Here is a 19,480-nt window from a genome sequence, read left to right on the forward strand (position 1 = left end):
CTCTAATAAAGAATGTGAAAATACGAATGCATGCAATAGTGTACTGAACACTTCATAGCCAAAATAGACATGATACCATCACCTACCACAATAGTACAAGTTTAAATGCCTACCAGCTCTGAGATTGAAAGATTGTGTGACGTGATAAAAGAAATTAATCTGATAATTAAGGGAGATGAAAATTTGATTGTGATGGGAGACTGAAATTTGATAGTTGCAAAAGGATGAAAAGGAATAGTAGTAGGATAATATGGACTGGAGGAAAGGAATGAGAGGAACCCACTTGGTATAATTTTGCACAGAGAATAATTTAACCAATGGTAATACATGTTTCAAGAATATATAAATAAATAAATAAAAAAATAAAAATCATGAAAGAAGGCTGTGCATATGGAAGAAACCTGGAGACACAGGAAGGTTTCAGACTGATAATGTAATGGTAAGACAAAGATTCAAAATCAGATTTTAAAATGAAAAAAATTTCCAGGTGAACTGCAGATTAAGCCTGAAGAGATAGAGAAAGATGGGAAATAAAGATGAGACCTGGATCAAGTGGAAGAACTAGAAGTTATTGAGTGTTTCAAATGGAGCATTAGGCAACAAATGACTGGACAGGGAAAGGAATATAACGTAACAAAATATGTAGCTTTGAGAAATAAAATAATGGAGCAGCAGAAGCTGAAATTGGCAAAAAGACAAATCCTAGCACAAATCCATAGATAATGTAAGATACTGAATTTAAATGATGAAAACAGAAAATATAAAAGTGAGGCAGGTAAAGGGAATACAGATGACAAAAAAAAAAAAAAAAAAAAAAAAGGCATTGACATGAAGTGAAAAGCAGGTACAGCTAGAAGACAATTGCAAGACTGTAGAAGCATGCATAACTAGGGGAAAGAAAGATGCTACCTATAGAACAATTAAGGAGGCCTTTGGAGAAAAGAGAAGCAGCTGTATGAAACCAAGAACTCAGTTGAAAAAAAAAGTCCTAAGCAAAGAAGGGAAAGCTGAAATGTGGAACAAATTCATAGACGGGCTGTACAATGGAAAGAAAGTCAAAAGCAATATTATAGAAAGGGAAAAGGAAGTACATTAAGATAAGCTGGTAAATCTGAAACTGCAATAATAATTTCACAGAACCCTGTAAGACTTAAGCTGAAACAAGGAACCTGTAGTAGACATTCGCTCAGAATTTCTTAAATTCTTGGGCTAAATTTTATGACAGAACTCTTCCACTTGATATGTAAGACATACGAAACAGGCGAAATATCCCCAGACTTATAATTCATACCCCAAAGAAGGCATGTGCTGACAGGTGTCAATAATACAAAAATGATCAGTTTTAAATGTATGACATGAATTATTCACAGAAGAATGGAAACAGTGGTAAAAGCTGAAACTGAGGAACATCAGTTTGGATTCCCAAGATATGTAGCAAAACACAAGGCAGTACTGATCCTATGACTTACATTGGAAGATAGGGTAAAGAAAAGCAAACCTGCATTTATAGCACTTGTTAATTTGGAGACATTTGTTGATAGTGCTGATTGGAATACACTCTTTGAAATTCTGAAGGTAGCAGAAATAACATATAAGGAGTGGAGGTTATCTCCAACTTGTAAAGAAGCCATACTGTAGTTTTAAGAATTGATCATCATGAAAGGGAAGCAGTAGTTGGAGAAGAGAATGAGGCACTGTTGTAGCCTACACCCATGTTATTCAGTTTGTACGTTGAGCAAGCTGTGAGTGAAAAAAGGAGAAATTTGGAAAAGGAATTAAAGTTCATGGAGAGGAGTAAATTTTTTTTTTTTAATTTGCTGGTGACTGTAATTCTGTCAGAGACAGCAAAGAACTTGAAAGAGTATTTGAATGGAATAGATAGTGTCTTGAAAATACTGTAAGGTGGACATCAATAAAAGTAGAATAGTGGTAATGGAATGTAGTGAAATTAAATAAGGAGGCAATGAGGGAATTAGAACATGTGACTCTAACATTATTAGAAGAGTTTTGCTGTATGGGCAGAAAAATAACTGATGATGGCCAGCGAGAGGAAAGGGAAGGATGTAAAATAGAGACTAGCAAGAGGTAGAAAAGCTTTTCTGAAAAAGAAATTTTTTAACATCAAATATTAAGAAGTCTTGTTTGAGGTTATTTTGTCTGCAGTGTAGCCTTGTACGGAAATGATATGTTGATGATAAAGAAGTTAAACAAAAAGAGAGTAGTAGCTTTTTAAACGTTGTGATATGTAAAAATGCTGATCATCAGATGGGTAGATGGTATGACGAGATACTGAAGCAAATTAGGGAGAAGATAAATTCATGGCACAGCCAGGCTTTGTTTAATATGACATATGCTGAGACATAGAGTAGTCTTCGAATTAATGATGGAGGGAAATGTAGAGGATAAAAAGTGTGGGAGGCACCAAGGCTCAAATACAGTGAGCAGGTTCAAATGTACGTTGCACCAGTTATGCAGAGATTAAGAGACTTGCACAGGATAGACTGACATGTAGTGGTGCATCAAAGCAGTCTTTGGACTGAAGACCACAACATGGAACCTATGGAACATCTCTGAGTTAAACAATTTCCGCAGTGAAACTATAATTGCACAAAAATAGGAAAAGAAGTACTATTTATCTGGTGACAATATTTTAATTTGTGAGATGACAAAAATGCTAGGTTTTGAAACAATAGTTCCTCCATGTTCCAAGGAAAAGGATAAGTTTGTTGACCGCACATAATACAGGGAGAAAGGTGGAGTCATCCAAAGTATGTGTGTTCATAGGATGTCCACCATATGAGATACGGAAATACAGTAATGAAATGTTCAAAATTGGGAGCCTAAGAAATTGGAAGTTGAATGCCCAGCAGTCAGGGAAAGACATGGTTTCTAGAGTTTCTTCAAGTGGTATTGATAGATGGTACTGGGCAAGACAGGTTGCAGATTCCATTTTCCTCCATGTTCTTCATGGAAGGAAAGAATAATCTGAAAATGAAACCATGTATGAAAACAAGAAGTGCAAGGCAAGGTATGAGTAGGGCTATAAATGTATCAAAATCTCCACATTAATTCCTCACACTAGCTCAGACATAAAAAAGAAGTGAGCAGGGGATGTCAGTTTGTCTATTTACATATAGAAGATTTAATAAAATATATTTTAAGACACAGAGGAATTGCAGGTATTGGGTGTGGATGAGCATTTATTTAAATCAATGGGGAAAGCTGAAAATTTATGCCAGACCAGGTTTCATTGGAAGATGGCAAGGAATATGTGTGGTGCATATACACAGTTCACAATGAAAATTTAAAGAACAGTCTCCTACTTACTAGGCAGGTACCCTGAGCATTAAGACATCCGGACACAGTGGTCGTCACAACGGCACAGACTACTGTAGCATGTCTTCCGTCAGACCAACATTCTCACCTTACTCTCACACTGCCAATGTAGTGTCCCTTATCCGTTATACTCATAACTAGCAGTGTTTTGTCGATTACTGTGAGAGTGTGACCCTACTGTGCATCTGCACTGATGAGATCATTGGCCATCCTCACCTTAACCATATGTATATGGTGTCTGTTCTTTCAGACACCACATATAAAAAATGTTTCTTATCAACTTAATCCTGTATTTTCATACAGCAACATTTGTCTGTTAGGCTGCTGACAGATGATGAGTGCAATGTATGTTCTAAAAGATATGGCAAAAACATATTTTTTATGTAAAATAATTACAATTTTCAGATTGTCCTGTGAAACCTTACTTCTTGCCAAATTTCATAAATCTACATCAACAGGAAATGCCCTACAGGTTTTGATCAGTGGGTTTACAAGTTTCAAAATATGTAACATAAATGACTGAATTGACATAGAAGCTTAAATGTTTAACATCACCAGGGGATCACAGACTTCAGTACCTGACATAAATCTGAACTTGGTATGCCAACATATTGTAGAGGAAATGGGTCTTAACAGGCAGACAGATAGATAAAAATGATAAACAAAAACACTCTTTCTGTGTGATAGAATTACAAATCAATGATTTTAGGAGTTTTTTCCTGTACTTGAGTTGTGATACTGTGCATCTTTACAAGCTTCATGATTCTAGGTCAATGAGAAGTACGCTATAGTGTCTAAATATATGACTTAAATGGCCATGTATTTTGACTAAACTGACGTAGAATCTTAACATTTTTACACTGCCATGTGACCAGAGACCTTAAAACAGGACAGAAATTTGAACTTTATATGTCCACCTGTTTCTGAAAATAATGTTTCTTAACAGTCAGTCAGATAGACCGATGGATAACAATGATCCTGTAAGTGTTCCATTTCTACAGATTGCACCACAAACCCTAAAATGAAAGAAAACATTGTATCTGGAAAATCTAAGTTGCAAACCAAAGAACTGTTTTGTTCATATGTTATCATAGGGATCCTACTTCACATTATGCACCAAGCATGAGAAAGTTCATATGTAATTATATATTTATATGTAGAAGCATGTTTATTATTCATGAACACTTGTGCAAATATCTTACTTGGATCTTCTAGTCATGTCTTCTTGGCTCTCAAAAAGTCAATGTAAAATTTAGTTGTGTTCAATCTAGAATCAGACGTGAGCAGTTTTCTGTCTGATGGAAAATGGCAAGGAATATGTGTGGGGTGTATACACAGTTCACCAAGAAGGGCTAACAGCTGTAAAAAAAAAAATTTTTGTAATTAAATGAAAGTTCAAAGCAGATAATATTCTTTCACATGAAATGGGTAAGTGATTGCAGGTCTTATCTGTCATCCAGCTTATCACTGATGCTTGCAATTTCACCACAAGTCAATGTATAAAATGCTTTAATATTGACTACATAATGAAGAATTTAAAATGTACCTTACGTAAATCATTGTATTCTCAAGAATAGCATCACACATTTCTGATACTTTTATTGTACATTCAGTGTGAATTTTGTCCACATTTGGACCCCGTTATACAGTTCCACAAATTAATATAAGCTGGTGCATATATAACAATGAATTCTCTAGAGCATAATTACACCTTGACATACTTTGATTATTGCCGAAGAAGTAGTCCATATATCATTTTCTTCCTCATTTAATATTGCACTTCACAGAATAGTTATTGTCTGCAGCAAGCTCACATTTACTTTACAGGATAATAATCACTGGTGTATCCAGCATGCACGCGCGCGCTTACACACACACACACACACACACACACACACACACACACACACACTTTTGATAAGTTGAGAGCGCACAGCCATAGAAAAGGGTCAGTAAAAGCCCCTCCTGAAAGTGCTCACTTAATTCTATTAATTGTGTTGCTCTCAGCATGCTAAGAGTTCAATACCTATTGACAATAAGGCACTCACATATCATCAGTCAATTAAGTGCTGAAGTTTACTTCTGGTTCACCTACTAGCATTTGTTTTATTTCTGGTAGTAGAAACATGGAACTTATGACTACATTTTGAGTCTCTCCATTTGGGTGCGGGTCCATTTGGAAACCACAGAAATCATGGATGAGACTCAGTCAACAATACTTTATTTATTTATAATTTTAAAAAAAGCTACAAATGACAATAAACTTGTAAAGGATAAGATATTCTAGTTATAAATATCTTGATTTGATACTGGATTTACAAATAGCTGACAGATCTAGTTTTCACATCCAGCAAACAAACCTGTCTTTCGTTAAGTGATGGTCTTCGATGAACGGTCACTGAGCAGTCCTATCAATTTCAGAAACGTTAATACATTATAATATACCTACAACATATCATATTTGTAAATAGAATAAATAGTCAATATGTAGGTTTGATTGCAGTAGTTGACAATAGCCATAATAGTATTATATTGTAACTGAGCTGCCAAAAGAAAAAATTGGTAACAATATCTTAATCACTTGCGATGGCAGGATATGATGTCACAACAATGTCTGCTAGCTGTCAGAGGGTATGTGGTGAAGATACTTGAGATGAATGCCATGTTTGTCCAAAGGATCTCGGCCAAGGAAGCATCTGGTCATTGGGATGTATGTTGGAAGGTACACAACACTGCCATGTCCAAAGCAATAGCATGAACGTGGAACAGTTATGGGTAAATATATGTAATTTAATGTAGATATGTCTAAAAAGAAAGATGATGAGACTTACCAAACAAAAGCGCTGGCAGGTCGATAGACACACAAACAAACACAAACATACACACAAAATTCAAGCTTTCGCAACAAACTGTTGCCTCATCAGGAAAGAGGGAAGGAGAGGGAAAGACGAAAGGATGTGGGTTTTAAGGAAGAGGGTAAGGAGTCATTCCAGTCCCGGGAGCGGAAAGACTTACCTTAGGGGGAAAAAAAGGACGGGTATAGACACACACACACACACACACACACACACACACACACACACACACACACACACTTAAAGACAAAGAGTTTTACTCTTTGTCCTCAAATATGTCCACCTGCGCCCGCACATGTGTGGATGGATACGTGTGTGTGTGTGTGTGTGCGCGCGAGCGTATACCTGTCCCCCCCCCCCCTCCCAAGGCAAGTCCCCCCACTCCCGGGCGTATAAGGGTTCACCAGTTCACCATATGCTGTCAGACTTAGGTGAATATGAATTGCATACTGTACTCTCCATGTAAGGGAACAGTGTCCTTATGTACATATAATTGTAATTGTACTGAAATATTTCTTCCTTGTTTTACTATTTTGGTGATACGCATTCAGAGGTAAAACAGTTCATTACTCAGTCTGTAGAATTTTTGTAGGTTAATTCTTCAAAGTACCTGCAATATATTTATTTGTCACTATATTTTTTATGATGAAAGGATTCTGCTAATCAATGACCCTTTACCTATGGACCAGATTTTCTCAGTGGATTACTTCTCTTTTTGCATCAAAAAGTACTGGGAAAAATTTCTGTTGTTCAGTATATCCACTGGAATTACTTGAAAATCCACGTTGTATGTCTTTCTGAGCACTATGTCACGTGTAATCTTTGTATTTCTTTTCACATGTTCACACATATTGTATTGGCAATACTCTTGTAAACACTGTGTTACTGTAGGTGTATCAGTTTGTTTAACTGGGTAAAGTTTAACACATTTAGACCAGCATTCTACGAGTACAAAATATACATCATCTCACCGTGACCTCGAGGAAGTGGACCATTGATAACTGCCTCAGTTAAATCATGTAATGACTTAGGAATTAAAGGCTACAGCCTACAATGTACAACTTCATTAGTTTCTTTCACTTTCTGACACACAGGTCCTTAACCCTTAACTCACAAGGCGACTTTTCTGTAACGTATACCCTGAGGTGTGGTCTCTAAAAGCCCTATCTTTAAACCAAGATTTAAGCTGTAAATCATTTGAAAATTTAATTTATTTTATACAACGCTTAGGGTTACAACTATATAAGTGTTGTTTAAATATTCCTTGTTGATTTTATTGTGCTAAATACAGCCAACAGTATTTTATTTTTGTATCGAGCAAAAATCACATATTTTTGTACAGCTTTTTCAACAGTACACAAAATGAACTGTTAGAGAATTGAATTTTACCTTCTGAAAAATTATGGTATCTCTGTATAAAGCAAATTTTTGCATAAAACTAATATATGGGGTTCAAACTTGCATATAAAAACTGAACTCAACAGCCAGAAAAAAGAAGGCTGCAAAATTAATATTCAGTGCTGAGATCTACATATCTACGTCTTTCTTTACCACCACCCAAAAAAACATTTAATTTTAACTAACACTAAGTATTTTGTTGGAGAATCAAAAAGGTGCTCATCACAATTGTCCTTAAGTTCTTCCTCTGAATGCTCCTCTTGTTTGCCAGCAGAATTGTGATGACTAGCTGTTGAAAAATTGCTGTCTCCTTAATCTACTTCTTGTTCTATATCATTGACATCATTCTCCATCCACTGATTAAAAATTTCATTGAACTTAGAGTGTGTAAAGTTGTCACCTGCTTGCTAACACATTTTGTACTGGACAGACAAATGGATGTGCTTAGTTCACAAGGCGTAGTCTAGGAGATAGCATCACATGTTGACAACAGTCAAGTAAGGTGATAATGCAACTGACAATAATAATTTGTAGGGTTTGTGATTAAAAGAGGGTAGGTGGTGTATAAAAATGTCCTGCCGTAATTGGCCTAGAAGAGCGACTGGGAAAATTCTGGCAGTCTGAGAGACCACACCTCGTGAGTTAAGGGTTAAGACTTCTCTTATTTTTCCACTTAAATTTTTGAAATAATGAACTTATTCATTACCATAATGTCCATAGCCTCTCAGAATAAATCATATTAAATTATTCTCTGCTATTTGTAGAATACTCAACTTCCAGGGTGATTTACATTCTTTTGCTCTCCAGAGCAACACACGCTCTTCCCACAGCCACAGGGTTTTATCCTACATTGTTTGTAGTGTCAGTTTAGCATAACTATCCATTTTAATACTTTGTTTAATTATGATGGCCAGTTTTCTTACATCATTGTTAGTGTAAATTAAAGAAAGAAAATTTGTAACGAAAATCACTCCTTTTCCACCTGTTTGCTTGATGTCATTCATATCTAGGGGTGGTCTAGATAATGTGTCTGGGACTACATTTTGTGAGCCTTTGATGTGAATGATTTCTATAAGATATTCTGGCAAGAATAAGACCCATTACGATAGCCATCTATGCAAGAATCAACACACTATCAAGAATAGTAGTGCTTGATGTTTGTATGTTTTAGATGACCAAACTATTGTTTGAAATTTTTTAATACCTGGTGTAATTGCAATTAATTCTTTCACAGCTATGGTGTAGTTTAGCTCATGTTTATTTAAGTTATGGCTTGCAAAAGTGACTTTGTTATGTTCTCCTTTGTTAGGGCCCCATTCTCCTTGAAACAATTCACATACTATTCCATATTCTGATGCATTGATTGATAATTTGAAGGGTTCATTTTATATTGAATGTTCCAGTTCAGAAGCTTTTACCAAGGATACCTTAATGTTTTCATATGCTGCTAACGTTCCCTCATCCTATACCCATTTTGATTTCTGTTTCAGTAAGGATAACAATCTAGGATCGTACATGAGTTGTCCTTGTAGGGGCCTATGATGACATCCTGTTAATCCCAGAAATGAATGTAACTGTTTTACATTTTGTGGTTCCAGACACTCCTTAATCACTATGATCCATTCTGGATCACCTTTTATCCCATGCACACCCTTCATATTTCCCAGGAATTTTAGTTCTTCCTTCTGAAGTGACACTTAACTTGTTTAATTGTAATACCTTCTTCTTGAAATTTCTTTTAAGTCTTAACCATTATTCTATCATGCTCTTCCCACATTTTTGATACTATCAAAATGCCATCAACATATAATTTAATGTTTCATTAAGTGCTCTTATAAACACCAAAACGAGATGTTCAGTTCCAAGGGTAAAACTCAAAATTGGTGCAATTTACTGTCATATAGAAAAGCTATATTTTCTTAATTCTTCATGGAGACCATCTTGCCAATAGCGAGTGGTTAAATCCATTGAACTAACATACTTTCCATGTTAAAATTTTGATAACAAATGATCAAAACATACTTGTGGTTCCATGTGTTTATTTAGCATACATTCGTCTAACACTAAGCATACTACTCCTGTAGTTTTTCTTACAACTAGTAATGAATTGTTGTAAACACTAAGAACCCCTTCTGCAATCTTATTTTCGACCATTTTCTCTATTTTGTCTTGAACTGCCATTTTTAAAATTAAGTGGACTGAATATGATTTACAAAAGAAAAGTTCTCTATCCTTAATTTCAGAATGACATACATAGTCACCAGTCACTCTCAGTTTATCCAAAAGTACATCACTGTAAGTTTATAAAATATTATGTAACTCCCTCTACTGCTTCTTGGTTAATAGATTGGATTTGTAAGCTTTGGGAACCCCCCCGTCCTCACCTACTTCCTTGGTGACAATTTTAGTTTTTATTATTAAATAAACATTAATACTTTTCTGTATTAAGTGAATGATTTATCTTAAATGGTACTTCAAATTATATTGTTCATATTTCCAAAATAATTGTTTGTTATCAGAATCTAACTTTCTGTTATAACGTCAAGTTTAACACATATATTTCAGAACGACACAACACATATAAGTCACAGAGTAAGTTGACAAGCAAGACATGTGTACACGTTAGCATTCGAATGAGCACTGAGTCCCAGTCTAGCGGCCGCTGCTCGGCTGGCCGCTTAGGTGGCGCAGCTGCTGCATGGCTGGCAGACAGCACCGCACGTAGAGGATGCGCGTAATTGTGCAGCGGCGCTTTGAATGATCGGCGAGTCACAACACTTTTCCCCCCTTTGAAATTGTTGCACTGGTCTTGATGGAGGTGTCCTGGAGGAGGAGGCTTCCTGTACGGACGGAAGTGTCCCCGATGATAACGGGTCGAGATGACAGGAGACGTAGGGGTCGAATCTGCTGGGGCCCCATGCACCAATCTGCCCGTTGCAGCAAGTCCAGTTGATATGACAGGAGACATGGGCGATGTGTCGGCATCCGTTGGAGGAGGAGGCGAGTAGATTTGCTCTGACAGAGGATGGTCATCCGGTTCCTGCATGGGCACGTCTCCTGGTGGCGTCCGTTCTTGTGCTGGCATCGCGATTATGGTGAGAGGGTTGTGTTGTGAGTATTGAGAGATGCCAAGATCCTGAGTGTCAGGTAGAGCCAAAGGTGGTGTAGCGGCATTCGGAACAGGCATTGCTGGCATACGAGGCCGAAGCTGGTCCGAATGACGCACTGCAACACCCATGTCTGTCTGGATTTCATACAGGTGTCTGCCACGGTGTCTTAAGATGCAGCCTGGGCTCCATTTTGGCCGCCTGCCATATTCCCGTACCCAGACGAGGTCGTTGGCGGTGAATCGGCCAAGTGAAGGCACCCGCGGCTGTAAGGTGGAAAGCCGCAGAAGATGAAGTAGCGTGCGGCCATGTAAGAGCTCAGCCGGGCTGTGGTCCCCCATGGGGGTGAAATGGTAAGACGCCAGAAACTAGAGAAGCGAATCATCAGCAGCAGAAGAAGTCAGAAGTTTTCGCATCTGAGCCTAAAATGTGCGGACCAGTCGTTCAGCCTCACCGTTGGATTGTGGATGGAACGGCAGGGCCGTGACATGCATAATGCCGTGACGAGCACAAAAATCCGCAAATTTGGAAGAGGCAAATTGCGGACCATTGTCAGTAACAAGAGTAGAAGGGAGGGCCTTCCAAAGAAAAAATGCGGGCGAGAGCACTGGTGGTTGCCGCGGTGGTAGGCGACCTGCAACAGACAATGAAAGGAAAGTTAGAGTAGGCGTCAATTACAAGGAGCCAATAAGTACCTAAAAAGGGTCCCGCAAAGTCAGCATGAATGCGCTCCCAGGGCTTCTCAGGCGAAGGCCACGGTGACAAAGATGACTTCGGGGCAGCGGCCTGTGATGCACAAGGGCCGCAGGCAGCGACCATGTGTGCTATTTCAGAGTCGATGCCAGGCCAGTACACATGACGGCACGCCAGAGATTTTGTGCGAGACACACCCCAGTGCCCTTGGTGAAGGAGGCGCAAGACCGAAGCACGCAAAGACGCAGATACCACAACACGTGGCGAAGCATTGTCAGTGGAGAGGAAGATACCATCCCTAGCCGTGAGGCGGTAGCGCAAAGCGTAGTAGTTCCGCAATGGATCAGAAATCTTAGCAGATGGGCAATCTGGCCAACTCTTCTGAATACAGTGTAAAACCTGGGAGAGGGTAGGGTCAGAACCCGTAGCAGCCACCAGCCTGTCCCCAGTGATGGGGAACCCATCCACAATCCGCTGCTCGGCAACATCCAGGTGGAAACACAAAAGTTCGTCCCTATCGAATGCCTGATCAGGACCCATGGGAAGGTGAGACAGAGCATCAGCATTTGCATGTTGAGCCATTGGCCGGAAATGAATCTCGTAATTGAAATGAGACAAGTAAAGAGCCCAACGCTGGAGGCGGTGTGCAGCCTTGTCGGGAAGTGACGTTGATGGATGAAACAAGGAAACAAGTGGTTTGTGATCCGTAACAAGATGAAATTTTGAGCCATAGAGAAAAACACCAAACTTATGAAGAGCATAAATGATGGCCAAAGCTTCTTTCTCAATTTGAGAATACTTTTGTTGGGCATCCATGAGCGTTTTGGAGGCATAAGCAATGGGTTGTTCCGAACCGTCAGAAAAACGGTGCGCAAGGACTGCACCGACCCCGTATTTTTAGTTTTTATTATTAAATAAACATTAATACTTTTCTGTATTAAGTGAATGATTTATCTTAAATGGTACTTCAAATTATATTGTTCATATTTCCAAAATAATTGTTTGTTATCAGAATCTAACTTTCTGTTATAACGTCAAGTTTAACACATATATTTCAGAATGACACAACACATATAAGTCACAGAGTAAGTTGACAAGCAAGACATGTGTACACGTTAGCATTCGAATGAGCATCGAGTCCCAGTCTAGCGGCCGCTGCTCGGCTGGCCGCTTAGGTGGCGCAGCTGCTGCATGGCTGACAGACAGCGCCGCATGTAGAGGATGCGCGTAATTGCGCGGCGTCGCTTTGAATGATCGGCGAGTCACAACATTTTCCTTTGTAAGTTATCAGTCAGTCACTAACAGTATATGTAAATTTCTGTTAGGTGCCATTAATAGTGTTTGCATGTGCCTAATATTATTTGTATGTAATAGTAATGACATCTCCTCTTTAATTACTCTGCCTCTAGTCAGTGATCCTGGTAACATGTACTCCAGTTACCGGCAATATAGGACACTTACATTTATTTTTAATAGTGTCTATTAATTCGTACAACACCAAAGAGATTTCATACCATGTATCTATATATGTGTTGCCCCTGGTCCAGGGTATTCCCCATTTTGTGTCACTATAATAGGGTAGTCAGCCTTCCCCACACTTTGATTTAGGTATGACACACTTTGGTTCTTGCTGCTGTATGTGACCTTAGTGGTGTTGGGAGTAAACATTTGTTTGTTATGGTCCTTGGTGTCATGTATTATTATTATTATTATTATTATTATTATTATTATTAGTATTGTTGTTGTTGTTGTTGTTTCATTTACTTTTAGTTATATGACAGTAATTGCTTTCTTTTTTTCCTTATGTTTCTGTTTGTGTATCTACTATCCTCACTATTACTATTTACATTGTCATCTCTATGTGTGCACTTCTCTCTCTCTCTTTGTTCGATGTTTCTAGTTATTCAAAACAAGTTAACAGAATGAGATTTTCACTCTGCAGTGGAGTGTGAGCTGATATGAAATTTCCTGGCAGATTAAAACTGTGTGCCGGACCGAGACTCAAACTCAGGACCTTTGCCTTTCGCGGGCAAGTGCTCTACCATCTGAGCTACCCAAGCATGACTCCCACTCCATCCTCACAGCTTTACTTCTGCCAGTACCTTGTCTCCTACCTTCCAAACTTAACAGAAGCTCTTCTGCGAACCTTGCAGAACTCGCAGTCCTGGATAGGATATTGCGGAGATATGGCTCAGCCACAGCCTGGGGGATGTTTCCAGAACGAGATTCTCACTCTGCAGTGGAGTGTGCACTGATATGAAACTTCCTGGCAGATTAAAATTTTGTGCTGGACCAAGATTTGAACTCTGGACCTTTGCCTTAAGCAGGCAAGTGGTCTACCATCTGAGCTACCCAAGCATGACTCATGCTCTGTCCTCACAGCTTTACTTCTGCCAGTACCTCGTCTCCTACCTTCCAAACTTAACAGAAGCTCTCCTGCGCAGGAGAGCTTCTGCATGACTGCATGCCACATGCCAAGTTTTACTGTTGCCACAGGGTTCATCTGCTGCTACAGTCAGCACTCTTCTGCTTCAAACCTGAAGTAAATCTTCCACGTTGCAACTCTACTATTCCATTAACAGGCACAATGTTGTAACAATTGACACTATCACTGTGGGCAACCACAGTTTATATCTTCCTATTATTCAACTAGTTTCTTCTTTTTCTAGTCAAAACCAACACAGACATTTTTTTTAATTTAAATCTGACCACACAGCAACTTTCTGTTGTTGAATTCGATTGCCCTGAGCAAAGATGTACCTTCTTGCGTAAGTTCATAAAAAAGATTCTTCAAATCTTCTTCTTCTCCATTTCTTTGCACCTTTTATCTTTCACATCCTTCACCGAGGTCACCAACTGAAATGTTCATAACTTTCTGAACAGCATGGCGGTGAGCTGGTATGACATGGGCATACAGAAACTGCCACACTGTCTACAAAAATGCATTGACAGAAAGGGTGATTATGTCGAAAAATAGCTAAATGTTCAACCTGTAAACTGATGTAAACCATTGTAGAAATAAATGTTCATAACTTTCTGAACAGCATGGCGGTGAGCTGGTATGACAAGGGCATACAGAAAGTGCCACACTGTCTACAGAAATGCATTGACAGAAAGGGTGATTATGTCGAAAAATAGCTAAATGTTCAACCTGTAAACTGATGCAAACCATTGTAGAAATAAACAGGTCTATGTACTTATAAAAAATAGGAAACCTTATTTTTGGGATTACCCTCATATCTATTCACATGATCTTTCAGTTTGAAAGTTGCCCCATCATTCCAAATTATCTTAGAAAACAACTCATTATCACCTTCTTTTAATTCACTTAACAATGTCTTCAAAACTAAAGCCCACAATCAGGATTGTCTCCCCATAGCCCGTGTATTAGATGAGGTATGTAATGTTTGAATCTATAATTACCACCAAAAAACAGGATTAGCTTAATGTTTTCAATGGGTTATGCTGGACAGTGACTTCTTGTCCCACTCTGTATAATTGCAAGAGAACTTTATAGTGGAATCGCCAGTGACATCAAAGAATATGGGCTGGGGAAACCAGAGTACATAGTAGCTGCACTATTAAAACTTTTTTTTCAGAAAGGATATACATTTATGTAAACAATTAGCACTCTAGTTCTACATTATTTAGGCAGTAGTACGGCAAAGGTATAAATGTAGGTAGCATTCTCTGAAAAACAGGCATCATATGCCAAAATTGGCCATTATTTGGGCAGTAGCGTGGCAAAGGTATAAATGTAGGTAGCATTCTCTGAAAAATTGGGGGACTAGCTCAAGAATCATAAAAGAAGGTTGTATACCTGGAAGAATCCTGGAGATACTAAAAGGTATCAGATAGATTATATAATGGTAAGACAGAGATTTAGGAACCAGGTTTTAAATTGTAAGACATTTCCTGGGGCAGATGTGGATTTTGACCACAATCTATTGGTTATGAACTGCAGATTGAAACTGAAGAAACTGCAAAAAGGTGGGAATTTAAGGAGATGGGACCTAGATAAACTGAAAGAACCAGAGGTTGTAGAGAGTTTCAGGGAGAACATAAGGGAACAATTGACAGGAATGGGGGAAAGAAATACAGTAGAAGAAGAATGGGTAGCTCTGAGGGATGAAGTAGTGAAGGCAGCAGAGGATCAAGTAGGTAAAAAGACGAGGGCTAATAGAAATCCTTGGGTAACAGAAGAAATATTGAATTTAATTGATGAAAGGAGAAAATATAAAAATGCAGTAAATGAAGCAGGCAAAAAGGAATACAGACGTCTGAAAAATGAGATCGACAGGAAGTGCAAAATGGCTAAGCAGGGATGGCTAGAGGACAAATGTAAGGATGTAGAGGCTTGTCTCACTAGGGGTAAGATAGATACTGCCTACAGGAAAATTAAAGAGACCTTGGGAGAGAAGAGAACCACTTGTATGAATATCAAGAGCTCAGATGGCAACCCAGTTCTAAGCAAAGAAGGGAAGGCAGAAAGGTGGAAGGAGTATTTAGAGGGTTTATACAAGGGCGATGTACTTGAGGACAATATTATGGAAATGGAAGAGGATGTAGATGAAGACGAAATGGGAGATAAGATACTTCGTGAAGAGATTGACAGAGCACTGAAAGACCTGAGTCGAAACAATGCCCCGGGAGTAGACAACATTCCATTTGAACTACTGATGGCCTCGGGAGAGCCAGGCATGACAAAACTCTACCATCTGGTGAGCACGATGTATGAGACAGGCGAAATACCCTCAGACTTCAAGAAGAATATAATAATTCCAATCCCAAAGAAAGCAGGTGTTGACAGATGTGAAAATTACTGAACTATCAGTTTAATAAGTCACAGCTGCAAAATACTAACGCGAACTCTTTACAAACGAATGGAAAAACTGGTAGAAGCCGAACTCGGCGAAGATCAGTTTGGATTCCGTAGAAATGTTGGAACACGTGAGGCAATACTGACCTTACGACTTATCTTAGAAGAAAGATTAAGAAAAGGCAAACCTACGTTTCTAGCATTTGTAGACTTAGAGAAAGCTTTCGACAATGTTAACTGGAATACTCTCTTTCAAATTCTGAAGGTGGTAGGGGTAAAATACAGGGAGCGAAAGGCTATTTACAGTTTGTACAGAAACCAGATGGCAGTTATAAGAGTCGAGGGGCATGAAAGGGAAGCAGTGGTTGGGAAAGGAGTAATACAGGGTTGTAGCCTCTCCCCGATGTTATTCAATCTGTATATTGAGCAAGCAGTAAAGGAAACAAAAGAAAAATTCGAAGTAGGTATTAAAATTCATGGAGAAGAAGTAAAAACTTTGAGGTTCGCCGATGACATTGTAATTCTGTCAGAGACAGCAAAGGACTTGGAAGAGCAGTTGAACGGAATGGACAATGTCTTGAAAGGAGGATATAAGATGAACATCAACAAAAGCAAAACGAGGATAATGGAATGTAGTCAAATTAAGTCAGGTGATGCTGAGGGAATTAGATTAGGAAATGAGACACTTAAAGTAGTAAAGGAGTTTTGCTATTTAGGGAGTAAAATAACTGATGATGGTCGAAGTAGAGAGGATACAAAATGTAGACTGGCAATGGCAAGGAAAGCGTTTCTCAAGAAGAGGAATTTGTTAACATCGAGCATAGATTTAAGTGTCAGGAAGTCGTTTCTGAAAGTATTTGTATGGAGTGTAGCCATGTATGGAAGTGAAACATGGACGATAACTAATTTGGACAAGAAGAGAATAGAAGCTTTCGAAATGTGGTGCTACAGAAGAATGCTGAAGATAAGGTGGGTAGATCACGTAACTAATGAGGAGGTATTGAATAGGATTGGGGAGAAGAGAAGTTTGTGGCACAACTTGACTAGAAGAAGGGATCGGTTGGTAGGACATGTTTTGAGGCATCAAGGGATCACAAATTTAGCATTGGAGGGCAGTGTGGAGGGTAAAAATCGTAGAGGGAGACCAAGAGATGAATACACTAAGCAGATTCAGAAGGATGTAGGTTGCAGTAGATACTGGGAGATGAAGAAGCTTGCACAGGATAGAGTAGCATGGAGAGCTGCATCAAACCAGTCTCAGGACTGAAGACCACAACAACAACAACAACAGCTGAAGAGAGGAGAGATTAAGTTCAGGAATCTGTCATTTAATTCACAGTCAAATGGCATTGGGGGGGGGGGGGGGGGGGGGAGAAAGAAAAAAAAAGGAAAAAAACTTAAATATGACAACTCATAACACAGAGGAATTATTTAAAAAACTGAGTGCTTATCTGGAATGAAGGTCCAAAAATTCAAGAGTCTTTTTGATTACACTAAGTTAATGGAGGCAGTAAATAGGTTGGATACGATAATAAGTTGTAAAACTATCTACTTAAAGAACTTTTGCTAATACAAGCAGTTGATTTTTTTCACACAAACATACATAATATATAATAAATACTTGGTATTGTAGTGTAAAATGCAATATTGTACTCATTTTGTAGTAGTAATATTGTAACTAGATGCTGTCTGTCCAATGTAGGCTGCTGAATGACATAGAACTGGAATAAAGTAATAAACCTGGAACAAATATTTTAGTTTCTAAGTTCTGTGTTCATCTCATAAGTGAAATTTTGGAGACTTACTAAAATAACACAGAATCACTTTACTAGGTCATTCTTCAGGCCTAAAACAGTATGAACACACTACAAACAATTTGTGTACATAAAATAGAAAAAATAGCAGTCACCCTAATTTCATGCTCAAAATGTAGTATTGAATCGTGCCTTGAACCCTGCTTTGAATTATATCACAGGAAATAAATTTTTAAAGCTTTTCAATGTGATCAATACATACATACAAAATGTACAACAGCCAATCAATGTTTCAAATCAATCCCCCTAATATTTAATTTTCTTACAAGTTTAGAGCAAAATAATCTGCAAACAGATAAATGATAAATTCCAGTCTTTCTGTTAATATTACCTCTGTTTCTTGACTGTCCGTTGATAACAATTTCATAGCTGAAATACATTTTATAACACCATAATCATATATAGATAACCGAACACCAACAAGCACACATCAGAAACAGAGACTGGACCTACTGCTCCTTAATTAACTGAACATTTCAGTATACATGTTTCTTATTGAGTATGAAGAATACTGGTTAAAGAATAGATTGCTACCCACCATAAAAATGACATCTTGAGTTGCAGGCAGGCACAATGAAAAGACTGGTATACACTTAGCTTTCAGCCAAAGTCTTCTTCAGAAAAGAAAATACACACACATTCTTTCACACAAGCAAGCTGTCTACAGCAGCTCTGACCAAAATGCAGATGTCTTGTTGAACAAAAGCAGCAATCTGAAGTGGAGCACGGAACCAGGTGCAGCATCAGGAAGCTGTGGGATAGGGAGATGGGAGATGGGGGCAGTGAGGGAGCAGAAAAGTAAAGGAGCAAAGAAGGAGAAAAGACAAGTAGATGCATTGGCAAAGAGCAGCACACGGTGAGGGTGAGGGGACGTGAACAGGGAGAAGTTTACAGGACAGAGGAGGTGGAAACTGTTGTGTAGAGGGTGTGAGCACAATAGGTTACCACAGGTTGTGGCCAGGATAATTTCAGGAGTGGAGAATGTATTGTAAGGATAACTTCCATTTGTGTAGTTCAAAAAAGCTGGTGAGGGAAGGGAGGATCCAGATTACCCACATTGTGAAGCAGACACTGAAATGAAGCATGTTATGTTCACCTTCATGTTGTGCCACAGTGTGGTCTACTTTGTTCTTGGTCACAGTTTGGCGGTGGCTATTCATCCTGATGGACAGTTGGCTGGTAGTGATACCAATGCTGTGCAGTGATTACAGCAGAGTGGTATATGACAGGGCTGCTTTCTCAGGTGGCCCGGCCTCTGATGGGTAGGACAAGCCTGTGATAGGACTGGAATAGGAAGTTCTGGGTGGATGGATTGGGCAGATCTTGCACCTGGGTGTTACACAGGGTATGATGCCTGTGGCTAGGGTTTGGGATTGGTAGTAGCATAGGGATGTACTAGGATATTGTGGAGGTTGGGTGGGTGACAGAACTCCACTTTAGGAGGAGAGAGAGGGATCT

The 19,480-nt window shown here is 38.8% G+C and overlaps 1 protein-coding gene across 2 annotated transcripts in view; it reads right to left on the bottom strand.

The window, feature by feature from the left end:
- Positions 1 to 9,673: 9,673 nt before the first annotated feature.
- The window catches only part of LOC126091884 (uncharacterized), a 59,279-nt gene continuing 49,472 nt past the window's right edge, over positions 9,674 to 19,480 (bottom strand). For both annotated transcript variants that reach the window (XM_049907171.1, XM_049907170.1), the window contains exon 2: positions 9,674 to 11,330. In XM_049907171.1, the coding sequence (XP_049763128.1) occupies positions 10,123 to 11,037 (915 nt within the window). In that variant the 5' untranslated portion in view covers positions 11,038 to 11,330 and the 3' untranslated portion in view covers positions 9,674 to 10,122. The remainder of the gene's footprint in view (positions 11,331 to 19,480) is intronic.

Source organism: Schistocerca cancellata, chromosome 7 (assembly GCF_023864275.1).
Source record: "Schistocerca cancellata isolate TAMUIC-IGC-003103 chromosome 7, iqSchCanc2.1, whole genome shotgun sequence".
Lineage (NCBI taxonomy): Eukaryota > Metazoa > Arthropoda > Insecta > Orthoptera > Acrididae > Schistocerca > Schistocerca cancellata.